Source organism: Scomber japonicus, chromosome 23 (assembly GCF_027409825.1).
Source record: "Scomber japonicus isolate fScoJap1 chromosome 23, fScoJap1.pri, whole genome shotgun sequence".
Taxonomy (NCBI): Eukaryota; Metazoa; Chordata; class Actinopteri; order Scombriformes; family Scombridae; genus Scomber; species Scomber japonicus.
In genome coordinates, this window is record NC_070600.1 from 13,557,260 (window position 1) to 13,577,477 (window position 20,218).

The following is a 20,218-nucleotide window of genomic DNA, read 5'->3' on the forward strand; positions in this document are numbered from 1 at the left end:
GAGATTTTGCTCCCATGATTCATCCCTGTAGTTTCATTAAGTAGGCTTCTCCTTGATAATGTCATGTAGACAAATGAAAGAAAAGGGCCTAAAAGATAGCTTTGCTTTTTTAAAATTGAAATTCTCCTTTTCATACTTACCATTAAGATATCCCTTCATAATGCACTTTCAATGTAAGTGATGGGGGGCAAAATCCACAGTTCTCCTTTCATCCAAAAGTGTATTTAAAAGTTTATTTGACGCTAAAATTAAGCTTCAGCCATCTGAATGAGCCAAATCAAGTCCATATCTTTCAAAGTGAGTCTTTTATGTGCCAAATTCCCACTTTATGTTATGATCCTTCTGCTGCAGCTCAACAGGAATAAACTGTCCATCAAGACACAAAAACTGACATTTTTTTACTAATTAAAAAAAAAAGAAAAAAGACTGCTGTAACTGTGGGAGCTATGTGTTCACTTTGACCAAAACAGATGGCTGAAGGCTCTTCAGATAAACTTTTAAATACATTTTTGCACAGGAGGATTGTGTGGATTTTGTCTCCCATCACCTAATTTGTAAGCTCATTTGTAGTGGATCTTCTAATGGTGAGTATGAACAGGAGGAATGATTACGGCAAGAAACACCTGCTTCACGATACATTTAGACACCTGACTATTTGACCTTTAAAATGCATTTTTGGGGCACAAAATGCCTGCTGGGCTCAAATGGCATGCACAAAGTTCCTCATTTAGCTCAACTTAAGTCAATTAAAAATGTTGAAAAGTAAAAAAGGCTTTACGGTGTGCACAGCATTCTCTACCACAGATTAGAGGACTTTCAGAGATACAATGGAGTGGACAGATATAACAATCGTATAAGTAACACTGCAGGAACAGACTGACAATAATAGGGACCTGTTTAATTCTGTTTAAATTGATCAATTCACCACTACACTGCCAACCTGCCTCATTACCATATTTGGTCTCTGTCAAGCAGCAGCAGAAATACTGTATATTAAGTCATAAGAAAATACTTTTTCTAAAAATAAAAAATATGACCAAAGTAGATTCTTGTGGTGTCATACTTGAGTTCATGTTGAGAGAAGTCAATGTTTAGATTTCACCAGAAGAAGGCGCTGTTGTCACAGTAACTTCCTGAGCGTCTATCACGTTGAAACAAGCCATACAAGGTGCTTCACTTTATATGGAGGGTTAGGGTCTGTGGAAAAACAGGGACACACCGACTCAAAGCAGAAAGAAAATGATTGAATCCAGTCTCTTCCTGACTGAAACAGTTTAGTTTTTGTGTTGCAACATAATCTGCATTGTATTCCATTGTTTATTCCACCTGATTTTGACCCAATACCTGCCCACACACACACACACTCACTCACACACAAACACACACACACACACACACACACACACACACACACACACACACACACACACACACACACACACACACACACACACACACACCAAACACTGCAGAGTATCAATCAGATGTATATTAAGGTCAGCCAGTTAGATCACTACATACATAGAGCTGTGTGTGTGTGTGTGTGTGTGTGTGTGTGTGTGTGTTTGTGTTCGTCTGTGTGGGTGGGGTGTGTGGGGAAGTTTAGGGCCCCCGGGAGATGAAAGGTGTGCGGCCTCTGCTTAACATTGCTGTGGGTCTATTATCATGCAGGACGAGTGACATCCGACCCTCTGTTGCTACTCTCCTCTTTTTTTTAGAAATTCTATAGTGAGGGGTAGACGGATGGAGATGAATCATGACACAAAATATCACATCACATGAGATTATTGATAAGAAATTATTAATAATGCCATATATAGTACATTCAAATTAGCCTTTTTTTCTGGTGCTCACTCAAATTTCAAGCTCATTCAAAGCTCTTAAAACCTGCATTATATGTTAATATCTTTCCCTAAACTGTGAAATGTGGACAAATGAAAATCACGTGATTCTGACATGTGCATCATTGCATATCACACTTGATAGCAAACTAAATATAAATGTATTTCAGCAGCATCCCAGAACAAATGAAATAGTGCCATTGTGAAATTGGGGTATTCGTTTATCATACGTATACAATGCGTAATTGTTATTATTCTGTCATAATATTCGGACATTCTGTTATTGGTGTAAAATAGGCTATACTAAAACTAATTTATCCCTAGGAAGCGTAGTTTTTAATGTTTTTAATTCGAGGAGATGTGGGGGGGCTTAGTCTAATCTTATTTTGCGCACCTTTGGTTGTAGACGCACTCTTTGGAGGAGCACTGAGTCACATCAAAGAGTCTGTTCCTCTCCAGGTTCACCGCCCACCGACCCAGCCGCAGTTTGTCTTTGACCGGGTTATGAATTGGATAGAGCTCGCTTCAACACGCCTTTTCTTTACATCAGGACTTTTCAGGACTCCTGACCGTCCGTCCGTGTGTGTGTGTGTGAAGGGGGGGGGGGGGGGGGGGGGGGGGGGGGTGTGTTGCCCTTTATTTTCTCAGACCAAAGAAGAGGGGATTATGTGTTTTTGAGGCGCTCACCTTTTATTCAAACAAATTATTCACTTCAGCCAATAGAAGGAATTTGACGCACGTGAACTTTGATTGAGGTTTTCCAAAAAAAGTTCAACCCCCACACAGCTCGCACTTGTAATCCTCCTGTCTTTCTGTTTTGGGGATGGACATAGCCCAGACTAATTCTTCGATTACATTACTATGTGTTTATGTTGATTAACATAAGTATGATTAATTTAAGTTTTAAATATACTGCCAGATCTTAACATTTCTGTACATTCGATTTAATAAGCAATGAGATCTCTTCAGAAAAACACTTGTAGGAAGTTATCACGGTCCCCAAACCAAAAACAATGTCATGTATCCTGAATATATTAAAATGATCTATATGATCACAACTTATTTTGTTAATTTCCAAACCCTTTGGGCGCAAGGTCATCAGCATCACAGATGCTCCTGGTCTTGGCTCATCGTTGACTGTGTCCTAAACCCATTTGGTATTTTACTCGCCGCGCGCACAAACACGGTCACGCGCAATGTATGGTAGTAAAACAGGGAGGGAGAGAGGGAGGGATGGAGGGAGGGAGGGAGAGGACAGAGGGTTTCCGAGGTGAAGTGGGGGTGAGAAGAGGAGGAGTGTAGTGGAGAGGGATAGAAGGAGATGTGGAGTGGCCGCGAGGGGACAGGAAGGGAAAGGAACAGTCGCTTTGCTGTTCAATTAGCGTTTTAATCTCCTTGTTAATCTTTCTCTGAGACAGCCACTGTTCACACGTTTCACATTGCTGCTCTGTTTTATTTATTTCTTCTTTTAGAGACAGAGAAGTCGCCTCTGTTTCGCTTCAACTTTCATGTCTTAAGTGCGTAAAACCCGACTGATACCAAACCATTTTTACGCACGTCCTGGGATTGGACTTTTAACAGCATTCATATATTTTACAGGCAGGATCTGACCTTTTGGACACATGCTGCTGTAATTTCGGATTCAGACATATCGACTAGGGCTCTGCTTGTACCTTCTCATCCTCAGTGAAACTTTATGAGGATTACAAAGTTTCCCTTCTATGCTTGACTTTTTTTGGCTTTAAACACTAGAAACTTGGGAGGAGAGGAAAGACTGTGGACTGATAATATAGAGTGTGGGAAAACACAGAACACACCTGAATCGGATTCGGACCCATTGCAGGGTTTGCGTCCTGACCCAAAGATCTAGAAGGACCGAGTAAGACGCCTCCTTTCTTTTTGCCCATGTCTCAACAGCAGAGCATTTTGCCCAAAACCGGCTGTGTGGCGGTGACGCGGCGGACCATGGACAACAGGTCTGTCCGGAGAAGGCGAACCGGTGCCGTCCGACATCTGCTGCTTGCAGCCGCCTTCCTAGCCTGCAGCTCTCAACTGCTGGTGGTGGATGCCAACTCATGGTGGTGAGTAACTGAACACTGGCAGAGCATCGATTGTTTTAAAAGACATGCTGAGGCGAATAAAACGTGAATAAACTCTGGCCTCAATTTGATCATTAGCAGATTCTCAGAAACACCTTACACAAACTTTGTATCATGTAAGATTTTTTCCTATTGTAGAGTTTCGCTGTGAATGGCCCCTAAAGTGCGCGCATGTGTGGATTTACGCACGACTTATGGTTCACATTCCCATCGTATCCGCACATCTTTTTTTTTGCTTTAGGACTACTAATAAGATGACAAATGGAAAAAATGTAAGCCATTGATGCCACTTTGTGTTGCCTCTACTGTCTGCATGTGTGTTTTGGGGGGTCGTTTTGCATCATGCCGCGATCCAGTCGTGTGGTGGAACACTAACAGCGACTAGAACAAATGTGAAGGCTCTGTCACAATATTTACCCTGCCTGAGCCCCAAATGGCTGGCACAGCAGCCTATAGGGCCTTCAATCAGCCACACTTGTTCTTGACTTACAGAACAACTAATGCTGTTGGGTTGACTGTGTGATAATGTAGTGGAGGGTGTGTGCAGTTTAGTTTGGATGCTTGTGGAGGTCAGCTTCCTGTCAGTTTATCCACAAGATAACACAGCATCAAAATATGCACCTCAGCAGTAAACATAATCATACAAATGCACTCTAACTGCTAAAAGGGTTAGGGTCATATTTTCATGAGTGTAACATGTATCTTATATCTAGGAAGCACAGACCTGATGTCCTTTGCAGCTTTCTTGATAAGGAAGATATTCATACAATTTGATTTCTGTTTCTTCAGAGAGATTTTAAATAGCAGGGCCAATCTGAGGCACAGAGTTTACAGCCGCATTATCTGTTATACAGTATTTCCTATGTTTTAGGAGGATTGTTGCTTCTGTCATTTCCTTTTAAGGCAAACATGATTCAGATCATTAAACTGGTTGTTTTTGTTGGACAAAAGGTAACATGAGACGAGTGGTTTCAGATACGTACGCCACAAGAGTTTATTTATCTACAGTTTATTGGTTGGTATCCCAAATAAAACCTGTGTTTGAACTTTGTCCTTTGTAGGACTGACCTCTATTCAGAGACAGAGTTGTACATGACACTGAAACAGCCGGCACCACTCCTCTATTATCTAAACAGGTTGATTTTATTAGTTTAAATTTAGACTATATATGGCTTCTGTCTCACAGGTCACTAGCTCTCACCCCAATCCAACGGCCAGAGATGTACATCATTGGAGCTCAGCCTCTCTGCAGTCAGCTGTCTGGTCTCTCTCAGGTAAGCTCCTGAACCCGGAGAACACTCCTTGCTGTAGACGTCTGCTTACAGTTAGATATAGTTTCAAAGGTTTTAAACAGAGCAATCACACATCAGATTATTCCTGAATCATGATAGCAATGCTAGAATACAAAGTTCATTTTGGAGTGACAGCATTGCTTGTCATGTTGAGACTCTGCAACATCATCACATTTGTAATTTATGATGAAGCCCCTTAAGTTTAACCAGTTACATGACAATATTAAGATTTTTCTTTCTAGTTTCTAACACACCTAGTTCTGTTCCTGCCTCTCATTCTAAGAAAAATGTCAAACAACAGGAGAATGCCCCCATAGGGACCAAATAAAAACCAAACCATTAACCTTCTAATCTCTGATAATCTCTCCTGCATTGCCATGCGGTCCGCAGGGACAGAGGAAGCTGTGCCAACTGTACCAGGACCACATGATTTACATCGGAGATGGAGCCAAGACCGGCATCAAGGAGTGCCAATACCAGTTCAGACATAGGAGGTGGAACTGCAGCACCGTAGACAACACATCAGTGTTTGGACGGGTCATGCAGATCGGTGAGTTTGCTGTTAAGTGAGAAGTGAGAGACCAGAGACAGTATCAGAAAATACTGTTGTTGCTGTTGTCTTTTCTTATCTTGAAAGACATGTCACTCAATTTGAGAGCTGGCAAGTTCTAATCCTTTGTTTTTATTTTTTTGGTGTGATTGAGAAGCAGGTTTTTGTTGCCTCCTATTCTATGCATGGTTGGTTAGTATGTCAATATAGCAAATGTTTACTATATAAGACTGCAAAAGCTAAAAATACTGATTTAACTCCAATCAAAGCACAACGACAAGTAAAGTTGTATGAGGCAGAACATAGATTCACCCTGATGAGCCAAGTTTATCTAAGAAACTGCAGTCATGGTGGCAGAAATGCAGCAATGCAAGGTGTTTATCAGTGGAATAAAAAGATCAGTGTAAACACAGCCGGTGTTAGGTTGACTCATGTAGATCAGGGTGTTGACGGTTTGACAGGACAACAGAGGTCATTTGAGGTCAGCCAAATGACAAGTTAGGAATAATAAAAAACGGGAGATTTTGTCTTTCTGTGCACTGACATATTTCTCTGGTGCAGAATATTGCACATCGCGATAAGATAGAATAACAAAAAGAATGCCAGTCACCTTTAACATTTAATGTGATAACACCAAAGCTATGTCACTATAAAGATTGCTAATAAAAAATACAGATTTAACATTTAAACTAGTCTAGTGTGCATGATCTACTTGGCCAATCGGATGTAGTGGAACCACAAACAGGACAGCACAACAGAGACTGTTGTTATATATTGTTGCTATATTATGGTTTTGGATTTTAGATGCATCATCATAATATTACTTTAATTGACTCTGAGTGTCTATCTGTTTATAACATCCAGTAGCATCACTTTTATATTCAGCCCTAATGTGCCTAATCACAGTTGCTGTGGTATAGCTACTCAGTACCGAAATTATTATAAGTTCCTTATTATACTTCACTGTATTTATATTAGGTTAGGTTTAGCTGTAAAATGTTACAAATATGTGCAATATTATAACCCCCCCCCCCCCCCCCCACCCATTCTTATTCATAACTCATAAGAGTTATTAATTGTATGTTCCAAACCACTTACATTTTAAATATAATCTTTCATTTTGTCATAGACATGATATCTAATGAAGCTGCAGTGTGTATTTTCTTAAAACACTAATCCACTCCCCAGCTTTTACGCAGGCGCAATGACGCAGAAGGTAATGAGTTAAAACGAAGGTAGAAACCATGCTGAAAGGCAGCTATCAATACGCATACAAATTAGGAGCAACACACGTGTCGTGTAGGCTATCTCAGTCATTTTAATAAATGTCCCCCGGTAGCTCGGATCCCGGATTAGTATCATATGCGTCTAATTCCCAGCAGGCGATGTGGGAAACTTCTCATCAACAAGTAAGTGTCAAATCCGCTGCGGGCAGCCAGACGAGGTGTAAGCTACTCTTTCTCTGTCTCCGTCCCTCTCTGCCTGTCCCTCTATTGACAGTCAGTCTATCTCCAGGTTTATATGGAGGTGTTAGTCGGTCCATTGTCCTGCGGCTCCTCTTTTGAAATGCGCTGATGAGCTGACACCGAGTCGGCAGATCCGGACCTGCTATTTGAAGTCTGCACTCCGCAGTCTCATAAACCACTCGCCCTCTCTCTCTCTCTCTCTCTCTCTCTCCCTCTCTCTGTCTCCGTCTCTTTATCCTGCTCCTGCATAATATGAACGACCATCCTGACTGCTCCTAAAACCAGGGATGAATAGCTCACACGCCTCAAACATGCATGCATACCTGCCTGTCTGGCTAGCTGGTGTTGATTCCAGACTACAGCAATCCTATAATATGATGTGGGGTGATACTACAGGCTAGACATAACACAGAAAATCCCTTAAATAGATTTTAAAAACAAGGTTTAAGTCGCCACATACAATCAACATATAATCAACTACAAACAAACATTCTCTATGATGCTTTAGTTGGAAAAGCCCTGTTATATAACACATAAGCAGTAGACTTTAAATATAACTTCACATTAAAATCACATTTGACACTGTAAACTTAAGAAAAAAAGTGGACAATAATTAGGAATAAGTATGATAAACTTATAGGAATGTTATGATATTAGAAATGCATCAGTGAATGAATTAGATATAATGAATATACAGTATAGATCAGTCAAGGGCTTTATGAGAGGAGGTGTGAAATGTTTTCTGTATGTTTATGGATTTTAGTTCAGAATCAGAAACAGGTTTATTATCAAATAGAGTTTCACAAGCAAGGAAATTGCTTTGGTCTGTTGATGCATAACAGTAACAACAAATAGTGTGAGGACAAAAACAGGCAAGTACTGCAAAATACAATCAATATAAGATATGAAACAGTGTTAAAAGAATATATTACTCATTTGTTTTATCTTAAAATATTCAAAATCACAAAAGAAAAAAAAGAGGGTAAATTCCATATAACCAAAAGAAAACTGTATAACAAGTCAAATGCTGAAATTAAAACAAATGAAACACTTACTACGATCTCGCTGCCTCAACCAGAAATACTACAAGGCTTTTTTTCTGCTATTCACATGTAAATTGTGCAGTTTCAGAGCACTTAACCTCCTACAGTACCTGTCAGGCAGATTTCTTTGTGTGTTTCCTTTTTCTTGTGTGTTGACTAGGTTTGTGTATTAATGCAGCGAATAGGAGATGCAGGCTGTGTTGTGTATTCTACGGTGTTAGATGGTGTTAGAGTGAATGGAAATCATTAATATGGACTTGTCTGTTGAGTTGAATGCATCCAGGCAACTACAAAGAGTAACTCCCATCAGCTCAATAAACTAGTATTATGAGCTGATCACAGGACGACTAACACCTCTATGTCAAAATATTAGACATATTACTCTGATATGTGACCGTGTAGCTGCTTTCAGCTGGTGGCGGCACAGTGTAGAGAGTCAGCATCAGACTCTGAAGATGAAGTTTATCTACTGACTAACATTGGCCCACTTCTTCCCCCATTGTTAATACATATGATCTTAAAAAAGCTTAAAAGCAACATATCTTTCCTTTGTGTCACTGGAAAGTACGACCAATAAAAAACTAAGTCTAAATTCTCTGGTTCCAGCTACTTAAACGTGACTTTTCTGGTTTCATAAGCCTGTTGATCAGGATGAAAGAAGACATTTGAGGAGGATGTTATCTTGGGTTTTTTGAAAGAGCGATGGACAGTTTTCACCATTTTCTGACATTTTGTAGACCAAAAGGTTATGTAAAAAAACAAAAATCTGAATGGACAAAACTTTAAAATAGAGGTTGACCAGCCAGAACTATGATAAGTATACCTAAAAGTATTACCAATTTATGTTAGAGAAACAGATATTTTACCTTGTATGGTGAACACTGAGCTGGCATTTAAAGCTATTGGGTTTAACCAGGTAAAGAGTTAGAGCCTAAAAGCACATCTATTGTCTATTGTTAGGTCAAGTGGGGTGTGGGGCGGTTTGCTGGGTGTGGATGAGGGGGGTTAACCTGAGTAGCTACCCATGTTTCCTGTCACTGAACACACACAACCATAAATTTAAAATAAAAGAGGTCATAATAACAAATTGTAGCTGTGTGTGTGAATTTAAATGCTTAAATCAGTTCTTCAATTTGGTTCATTCTGTATTTCTTCTCTCCTCCAGGCTCCAGGGAAACAGCCTTCACCTACGCCATCAGTGCAGCCGGCGTGGTCAACGCCATCAGCCGGGCATGCCGTGAGGGCGAGCTCTCCACCTGTGGCTGTAGCCGAGCGGCAAGACCCCGCGACCTACCTCGCGACTGGCTGTGGGGCGGTTGCGGCGACAACGTGCACTACGGCTACCGCTTCGCCCGGGAGTTTGTGGACGCCAGGGAGAGGGAGAAGAATTACCCCCGTGGTTCGTCCGAGCACTCCCGCACACTGATGAACCTGCAGAATAATGAAGCAGGGAGACAGGTATGGACGACAAAACCTGCAGAGAATCATTAAATAGGCTTTAAAATTGACACTTTTTGTGTAAGAATCAATACAAAGGTTAAGTTTCGACATCTGGAAGTGAGACTAAGTGGAGGAAGTGTGTATGTGTCTTCTCTTCCGAACACTACACCATAAGGAATGTGTGTGTGAGTCAAGGTGGCCCCCGATTGCCTGACCTGGTCATATTTGTGTGTGTGTGTGTGTGTGTGTGTGTGTGTGTGTGTGTGTGAGTGTGTGTGTGTGTGTGAAGGTTATTTATTGGGAGGGTCCAAATGGCATAACTGCTAACGCCCTTGGAGTCACCCAGTCAATGCACATTCCATCAACACATGTACAATGTCACACTGAAAAACACACAATCACTCACACACAGACACGTATATAAAGGCAGCGACACAATAGACGAAAACATTTTTAATGTGCGATGACATTTGAGAGTAGAAGTTGTGAAAAAGAGGAGGAGAACAATTGAGAATGATTCATGGGTGGAGAGATAGATAGCTTGAGTGTACTTGGGTCTCTGACGTTTTTTGTATCTCACTGGTTGCCATAAAGGGACAAGTAGAAGATATAAACTTAGTGTCAGAGGTCCAAATTGTTTGAGAATGCTTCAGTTAGGAGAGCATGACAAGAAATGAACCTTTCACCTTTGACTGAGCTGTACGCACACACACTCATGCTGACACACACACACACTGTTATACACACCGCCCTCGTAAAAAGTCCATTTGCCCGTTCTGGCGCATGGTGGATCAGGAGAGTGTGTTTATCCTCAGTTAGAGAAGCTTTGTTTAAGCTGTTTACAAGACAGAGGTGTGTGTGTGTGTGTGTGTGTTTGTGTGTGTGTGTGTGTGTGTGTGTGTGTGTGTGTGTGTGTGTGTGTGTGCGTGCGAGTGTGTATGTGTGTGTGTCAGAGGTCAAAGGTCAGGGTCTGGAGAGGTTGTGTTTCTGCTGAGGGTCCCGTTGGGGCTATAAGAGAGTGTATGAGAGAGAAAGATCTACTGCAACAGCCACACACTCTCACGCACACACACACACACACACACACACACACACACACACACACGCCCACAGAGTTTCTCGGCCTCTCTGAAACATATACACTTTTTGACTAACTTTTCCTCCTGTGTTTCTTCCTCCTGTTTGATCCACGGTGTTCATTGTTGTCTGTCCATCGACATGGAAGAGAGGAGAAGAGAGAGATGAAAAGGAGGAGAGCAAGTGAGAGGAAGACAGTTTCTCTCCTTCTCTGTTTCTCCCTCTTTCTTTCTACTTGCGGACACGCCGGTTTGTCCTAAGCGGGATTTGTCCTGCTTGGTTGAACAAGGCAAACCACAGGGCTTTTGTAGAGGTGATAGGGGCGTGCCGCTGTGTGTGTGTGTGTGTGTGTTCATGTGTGTTCGTGGTTTGTGTGTCTGTGTGTGTGTGTGTGTGTGTGTGTGTGTATGCTCAGCTTCATTTGATTTGTGCAAAAGGCGGACAACATAGTCGTCTGTGTGTGTACAACCGTCTGGAGACAGAGACGCAGGGTGAGGGATGGACCTCCGTCACACTCCCCCGACTCTCAAAGAACTACACACACACACACACACACACACACACACACACACACGCACGCACTCACCTAGGCTCACTGTCTCCGTTTCACACAAATCAAATGAGGCAGTGCTCGTCACATAGAGACAAAAACATTCACAGTCTAAAGACTATAACAGGCTGTCGTAACTGTTAAGTTTTGGGAAATAGTCCAAGCAAAAGACAAGCACTTAATCTTTGCTTGGATCCCAAATAAAGTGTCTACTTTAAGCACTTTTTCACTTTGATTGTCACTTGAGAGCAAAAGCAGCAAAGTAAAGTAATTCATTTACTTCAAATTTTAATCAAGATCATTAAAAATGGCATCTTGGAGGAAAATATTTCACTCAATAAAAATGTAATAATCAGACATCTTTAATGTTGGTGCAAGCAGATACAGTGTAAACATTATTTTTCTTTTGAAGCTTTTCTTTTAAACAAACTTTAAAAAGAAAAACGGGTTCTCATGTTATTATCAAACAGGACATTTTTAAAAATCATTTTGTGGTATTGAAGTGAGTTAGAGCTGCAACAACTTTGTTGATTAGTCCAATTGATAACCAACTGCTTTGATGATTGAGTCATCTTTTTAAGAAAAAAGCCAAAATGTTCTGGTTTCAGTTTTTAAAATGAACATAATATAATACAAATGAATATTTTAGTCTTTCATTATAGTAAATCTGTTAGGGTTGTGGACTCTAGGACTGTTGGTCAGGGTGAAACAAGACTTTTGAGGACGTCAACTTGGACTCTGAGCAAACAATTAAGTTTATTAATATAGCACTCAATTAAAAGCAACACACACACACACACCCACAGTGTGTTTATTTTTTAACCATAGTCATTTTATGGACTGATAGCCCTATAGTGAGTCAACAAAATAACATCATGGTCAGATTAAAGAAAACAAAAGCAGCTGCCTGACAGTTTTAGAGAAACCTTTTTTGTTTTTTAAAATGTTAGATTGAATCAGTAGACCAATAAATAATTTGAAAATCAGTTTCCCAACAACAACAAACAAGACGTATATTGATCAATAATTGGCCAATATATTTGGAAGTATAACTAGAATTAAAGTGACTTAAAAGGAAGACAAAGATTAAAGTAAATAATATTAAAGTGAAAACAAGAAGATCATGCAGGAGAATCTTTCCCTCTTTTCCATTATTGTCCCCCCTCATTCACTGCTCACAAAAGGTGGGTTATTTTCTCTATTTCTAACCTTTTCTGTTTCTGACACACACACACACACACACACTCTCTACACACACACACACACGGCTCCTCACCCCTAACCCTGTCTGAGCAGAACCTATTGTGCCTGACACAGAGACCGTGTCTCCACCACGGATGACTGAACGTGTGTGTGTGTGCGCGTGTGTGTGTGCGCACGCGTGTGTGTTTTCATCAGGTCCAGTGAATCTGCACCCAGCAGGCACGACCCACCAAATAGCTCAGTGTGATTCTGGACACACACATGCCTAGTTTGATTTGACAGCATGAGGTTATTGGCAGCCAGTGAGAATAATAACAATAATTAAGTGTTACTATAGCACTGTTTATGTAATATGAAGAATGTGGCTCAAATTCAAGAAAAAAGTAAAGATCATGTTGAAAAAAGCTGTTATGTTAATAAAACTATTGAAAGGAGCACAAAGGAAACTAACTGAAATACACCAGTTCTTGGCTGTTGCTTAAAAAACTCTGATTTTAGCTCCCTCATATCCTTGGAGACGTTAGCTATAGTTTGGGACCATTGATGAATAGAGAAAAATTCCTTATTTTCTCATTACTGTGGTGTTGACCTTCTAATAAACCTCACAGTGGGTGATCTGAGCAAACATGACGGCTCATAAAACAAAGAGTCATAAAAGGATTTCCTCCAGGTGATATACGTATGAAGCTTTTTCAAACTTACTCACTCACAACAGATGGGTAGAAAGAAAAATATTCAATACACTGCTCAGTAGTAGTCAATAATGTCTGAAAGATGCACTTTTTCTTTTCTGATTTAAATTTGTTTGGAAAATGTGAGAAATAAATGTAAAACAGAGCCGCACACCCTCGAAACACAGCCTTTTTTGCTCCTACAAAATGTCATTGTCCCCTGTCTGGCTGGAGAGGTCACAGAGGTTGAATCACAGGATTGGAGGGTGCCGAGTGCTATGCCTGCTGGCTAGGAAAGGAGAGGAGGTTAGAGGTGGGGGTCGTGGGGTGTGTTTGGGGGCAGGGTTTCCCAGAGGTGAGAAGGTAATTGAGATCAGGCAATTTTAGGGGACAGAGTGATGGGTTTGTGTGAGTCGCGGGGGATGAGGAGGTGGGGGTCAAGAATTGAAAATGATTGATTCAGAAAGTACAGTGTGAGAGGTCTTGTTATAGTGGCAAAGGTACAAACATAACGCAATCATGTGTGTAAGAGTGTGTGTGTCGAGGAGGGAAAGGGGGTCATATACAACTGGCCTGGACTCCCCCTAAAGTTCACGGTTACCATGACCATAAATCCTGTATTTCCTGTTGTGTTTTTTAACACACCCACAAGTACAAAATGCCTGAAAATGCATGATGGGACAATTTGGCTAAAGTAGTAGAGTTACAACGTCTCAGTTTTCCTGGTTAAATAATGAAAGTAATCCTGACTGCTTTATATAAACAATACCAGTCAGAAGTTTGGACACGCCTTCCCATTCACTTGAATGAGAAAGTCTCTCCAAATTATGATTGGCACTGTATATACTAATAATATAGTTCTCTCACACATATTCTTTTAAATAACTCCCTTCTATATACTGTAGAGACCGTGTGGGAAAGTCGATTTACAAAAGAGCCACGTTTCCTCTATTCTGAGCCAGCTGTTTGTTTTAGTTTGGTGGAGCAAAAAACCTTTTCTTTGCTTTTCTTTGCTGTGCGTTGTCCCTTTTGTTTATCTGTCTTTAGGCGCATTTTTACAAAAGGGAATTCGACACTGCCACACAATGATGACAGAAATGGGAAAAGGCAAGATTTAAAGCCGTATGAAGCTAATTTTAGAAGAAACGCCCCTCAGGAAATGAACAAGTGCACAGCTGCCACATTCACACAACTATTCAGTGTACTTTTAGCACCATTTCATGTGGCGACAGCAGACATATATTCATGCATGTGGTCAAACCAAGGCATGAAAAATGAGAGGAACATTAACTAAGACTATATGTATCCACATCCTCATGTCTACTTAAGATTTATTGCTAAATGTGTTGGGAAGGTGTAGTTACATATAGTTACCACTTGATGGCAGCAGTGTAGCAACAAATATAAACCTGTTGTCAAACACACTCAGAACAAAGTTTTAAAACTTTCACATTGTATCAGACCTCCAAACTTTTGTTCCTGTTACATGTTTCATGTAGCAGTGTTTGGACAAAACAGCACAAGCATTCAGTTTTTGATCAGATATAATTATAATAGTAATTATAATGGCAATAATAAGTCTTTGTGGTGTCTTCTTGTGGTGTTGTGTGGTTATATGTTTACTATTGTGATCTCTAACAAATTCCAAATCACCTGTTAAGTTCATGTGGCAATAAATGATTGACTCTTCAATTTTTCTTACCCCTCTAGGCGGCCTACAATCTTGCAAATGTGGCCTGTAAGTGTCACGGAGTCTCAGGTTCCTGCAGTCTGAAGACCTGTTGGCTCCAGCTGGCTGACTTTAGACGTGTTGGAGAGTTTCTGAAGGAAAAGTACGACAGTGCTGCTGCCATGCGCATCGGACGAAAGGTACTGAACTCACTGCAGATCCATCACCTCACCTCCCGGAGAGTCAATGAACACAGCGCTGAACACAATCACCTTGAAAAATAATCTTAAACGTCATCACATTTAATTCTCGTCCCTTTGTTCACTGCAGGGCAAGCTGGAGCTGGTAGACAAGCGCTTCAACAACCCGACCCCGGAGGACCTGGCATACATTGACCCCAGTCCAGACTACTGCCTCCGCAACGAGACCACCGGTTCACTGGGAACGCAGGGCCGCCTCTGTAACAAAACCTCGGAGGGCATGGACGGCTGCGAGCTCATGTGCTGCGGCAGAGGATATGACCAGTTCAAGACCTACAAGCATGAGCGCTGCCACTGCAAGTTCCACTGGTGCTGCTACGTCAAGTGCAAGCGCTGCACGACACTCGTGGACCAGTTTGTGTGTAAATAGCACGCTGACGAACGATAGACGGACAGGAGGGGGATGAAAAAGGAGAGGTGGGTGTTGACAGAGAGGGAGAAGGTAATAGGAAAGAAAGGGTGAAGGATAGATGACAGGTTTTCCGGGGTTTTGTTCAGGATGAGTTCAGACACACCAGTTTCCATTTTTTGACTAGTTTCCTCATCTTCTCTGTTTATGAATCTCCTGTCTTTTCACATCAAGCCACACAAAAACTGTGCGGCCAGTTTTTTGTATGTGAATAGCAGAATGATGGACGGGTAGATTGGGAAGAAGAACAGAAGGATGGGGATAGACAAAAGTAGGAAGCAAAGAGGAATCAGCTTTTTATTTCTCAATAGAGATTCCTGTTTTCACACTGATCCATAATCACTCTCTGCTCTCCTGTATAATAACACAACCCTGACAGAGGAAGGTGCTTGAAGGACAAACAATGGAGCAACAAAGAAGGACATGTAAGGATGAACAGACCTAGGAGGTGCAGGTGGAACAACTGGATCCTAAAAAAGGGGAACACATAGTGTGAGATGATGACAAAATAAATGAAATAAATATATAATTAAATAATAAATAAACATACAACTTTGATGGTTATTTAAAGAGACTCTGCTGATGAGACACAGTTTATGGACCTGAAACGCTCACGTTGTTCACTTGTTTCGAGAATTCGGAGCTTGGACCCATTCCAGTGCTGAGTGATGTCACCGTGCCTGTTTCAAATAACTTTTTGACCTTTAACCTTGCAGGGGGAAAATTCTGGCATCTGTGAGTTGTGCTGATGTTGCTCAAAACACACTCGCCATACATGCAGACAACAACAGAAAAGCAGGGGTTCAAGTCCAAACTTAAACAGACAAATGAGCCAAAGAGGAATCACTTGTTGGGGAGAGCAAAAGAGAAATGAATGGAAAAATTAAAAAGAAAAATACAAATGAGGATGATTTTGGATCATGATTGTGCAAAACCCGTTATGGGACAGTTTCACAAAGCCACAGCTGATTGGGAAACTTAGGCACTGGAAGATCAAGCTGGAAATTTCTCTTCAATAATGCAATAACGCAGAAAAAAAACCCACTTCATCTTCATGTCATAAAGGACTTACAGTACACACTCTATCCGTTTATCTCAGTGTAACTGCTGCTGTTAGCTGATTTACCAGAACAGATTTCCTACGCCTGTGACCTGACAAGTATGTCTGTGCGGGTTAATGAGGCTCGCTACTTGCAGCGGCCATCTTGACACCACGGCTGTTTAAACAAGCAGCCCTCTCTTGCAGCCCGGCTCTGTGACCTTCATCTGACGACAAAATGAGCAAAACCTCCATTAGTGAGATTAATGTGGTGTATCTGCCTTAATGAAGCCGCACTAAGAGACACGTTCGCTGTGTGTGGACCTCTTCATCTCATGCTGTTATGCAACTTGTTCAGTTGGTGTTTATTAGGCAGTTTGGTCAACAATGTCTCTTTTTTTAAAGTGTGCTAAGAGTTTTCTGCTAAATTATTCCACTACTGAAAGCAATCACATCAATTCACAAGTTGATATAAATTTCAAGGAAGCTGAAGAAGAAGTTGCCCAAGAAGTTTTATTCACAAATTTATGACACTGTGGCCTCACATTTCTGTTCCTCATAGTTTGCCCAAAAATATTTCAAATGAAGTATTGTTTTAACAGCTCATTTCACATCAGCAATATTTACACTTGTATTGAGAATATTGTAACTTTATAATGTAATCCAGTCAATGAATACAGGTGATAACAAACAGGACAAAGTGAGCAGAAGAGGACTTGAACATGCTGTGGAAAAATGAATGTGTGAGCACGGACAATACGAAACAGAGTGGACTGCAATTTATTATTATGGGCTACTTAAAAAAAATAGTAGATCAGAAAAGAAAGTATATTTTATTACTGTTTTTCATTTTCTGTTTTCTATGTTTTATACATGAGTATTATTGTGTATTCTTTTGATAAACTAGTCTTCGACAATGAGGCTTTGTTCCGTTTTTGAGTCTGCTGCAGTTCTTTTTTGGATGAGTCTGGCACTGGTCAACATTTTTTGCTCTGTTCCCTACTAACTTGACAACTACAGACAAGTCTTTGTTGTTCGGCGGCTGTTTTGGAAAATGCAATTGCTAAATAGGGTTAGGAAGTAAAGTGTCACAAAAAACAGAATTACAGTACGGCCATTCATGAGACAGGGACAAGTTACTGTAAGTGACTGAAAAGCTACTAAAAATCTGAATTGTATAAATGGAACGAGTCAACCGCAAGTAATGTAGAAAACATTCAAATGGCATGAAATGAGAAATGGGCCAATAATGGCTGGAGCACTGCATTAATGTCTGTAATTTTACAGAAAACAGTTATTTATAATGTTATATAGAGTAAACAACAAAATTTCAAAGTACAGAAGTAACTTGTATGAAGGCCTCAGTGACCAGAGATGTGACAGTGAAGCAGAATTTGCTTATAAAATCAATTTTTATAGATTAGCTGTATTGAATGACACATTTTTAAGGAGAACACCAAAACACTCTTGATTAAGCAAGTAATGAAATCCAGCAGACATGTTTTGTGTCTTTGGTTGGTGTGGCAAGGCCTCGAAATTATCTTAATCATCTGACAGTAACGCTACTAAAACGTTAATGGATATATTAGTTCACAAATCTTTAATCATTCAGGAAGGAATGGCAATAAATTGAATGTTTTCATACTGACTCTTTAAGCCTTTATCAAACACAAACAGACAAATGAAGTTATTCGTAGCTACGCTCATGTTTTGAGACAGAGAATACTTTGTTATATACTCAGTTGTGTGCAGAATTAGGGCCGGGCAATGTATTGATATATCAATATCATGATGTGAGGTGAGATATTGCTTTAGATTTTGGATATTGTAATATTGTGATATGCCATTAGTGTTGTCTTTTCCTGGTTTAAAGGCTAAATTACGATAAAGTTGCATAATTTTCTGAACTTTCCAGACTGTTCTATTATTTGCTTTTAATCACTTAGTCATTACAACTACATTACTGATGATTATTTATCAAAAGTCTCATTGTGTACAATATTTTGTGAAAGCACCAAGTCACCCCTACAATATTGTCACAATATTGATATCAAGGTCAAAAAATATTGTGATATTTTATTATGTGTAGACAGTAAATACTTCATTAGAGACAACATCTGTCACCACACATTGAGTCCAGTATTCTTATTTACTTTAAACACATACTTGGCATATTTTCTTATCAGACAATCTCCAAACCAAATATTCATAACTATTTCTTTATCTCTCCAGTTTTAGTTCTAGTCCAATTCAGCAAGTTATACTAAATAACATGTATCAGTATTACAGCACTGACATCATCAGATAATCAGAAAGTTTCCATGTTCAATACTACATCACATTGTGTGTACATATATGTATTGTTTCCCATAAAAAAGATAAAATATTAAAGTAATCGGTGTGGCTGTGAAGTTGTACACTGTCTTCTTCATAATATGATTTTTCACAGTTGATTGTATAGGTTGTTTTTTTAATTCCCATCATTTCTCATAGTCATTCCTACTTTATTTTCTCACGCCTGCGTAAGACTTCTATTCCCGTCCCAGATGGACATCCAGCTTGTTTATCCCTGCTTGAACAGTAACTCTCTGTGGAGACTGTGTTTGTATCTCCTACTACATTTTTCTACATATTTTTCCATCAAAACCATTTATACTTTATGCTACTGTATACCAGCAGCGTGACCTCAGCTCTTCTCTATAACACTATAAAACATTCAGTCTCTATGCTGAACAACCATTAACAATTTTAAGCACTGAATGTCAAGCGCAGTCATGGCTCACTGTACAGTGACCTGACTAACAATCCCCTTACTTTTAGCTGCTCACCACTAATTGGATTAGACCACTGACCAGAGCAGCATGACTGTCCTACAATACTGTATCTGTGTAATCCTCCTCACCTGATAAAGGACTCTGAGTGTGTGTGTGTTTCATGTTCTTTCTCATGAAATACAAAACTCCTATTACTGATTATTCCTTAAAAAAAGAAAGAAAAAAAAAGACTTAATGCTTTCATTTTGCAATGATGATGATGTCATTGATATAGTGTCAAGAAGTGCACATGCATGTTATGTGTGGTGTGTTTGGTAAAGATTAGACTAGTGAAAGTGTAATCTGATGGTTACTCTAATCCTTGGCGCCTGACAGCCATCTGTTGTTGTGATGCCACTAATTTGATTGTACTCATCTCTGGAACAAAACAACACATTTTTAGTCAGGCGATTTGTCTCTCATAAGGCCTTTTCTTGGTCTTATGTTTCTGGTGTCGTATGTGTCGTGTGGAGAGATGCGTGGATGCAGGCTGGTGCCTCGAGTTTATTTTACATACTTACCAGTATTCTCAGACACAACCTAAAGGTAGTTGAAACAACACACTTTTGAAGGGGTGTTTTCTGTTTTAACCCAGCCTGTTACAGGCTCCTTAAAGGGGCACTTTCTGGAAAAAAATAATCAGTGTCAAACAACTTTAACACCTTGGAAGTTTGACTTGTGTTTCTCCAGGTGTTTGGTGATCTGAGCCTCACCTGCAGTTTTGACATGGTTTTAAGCCTTTCTTCTTATCTTCCTCTAATGGTTTAGACTGTGCTCATCCTTGAGACACAGCTTA

The 20,218-nt window shown here is 40.2% G+C and overlaps 1 protein-coding gene across 1 annotated transcript; it reads left to right on the plus strand.

Moving 5' to 3' along the window:
* The first annotated feature begins 3,746 nt into the window (after positions 1-3,746).
* wnt5b (wingless-type MMTV integration site family, member 5b) lies at positions 3,747-15,531 on the plus strand. The gene is made up of 6 exons (XM_053344085.1): positions 3,747-3,922; positions 5,127-5,214; positions 5,623-5,782; positions 9,457-9,749; positions 14,943-15,101; positions 15,232-15,531. Exons 1-6 carry the CDS (start codon positions 3,747-3,749, stop codon positions 15,529-15,531), a joined length of 1,176 nt encoding a protein of 391 aa, XP_053200060.1.
* The last annotated feature ends 4,687 nt before the right edge of the window (positions 15,532-20,218 follow it).

Bases quoted from the DNA above. Each gene is read 5' to 3' on its own strand.
- wnt5b (XM_053344085.1), top strand. From the start codon at position 3,747: ATGTCTCAACAGCAGAGCATTTTGCCCAAAACCGGCTGTGTGGCGGTG. The intron at 3,923-5,126 runs GTGAGTAACTGA...TCTGTCTCACAG, and splicing joins GTGGATGCCAACTCATGGTG to GTCACTAGCTCTCACCCCAA. The intron at 15,102-15,231 runs GTACTGAACTCA...TGTTCACTGCAG, and splicing joins CCATGCGCATCGGACGAAAG to GGCAAGCTGGAGCTGGTAGA.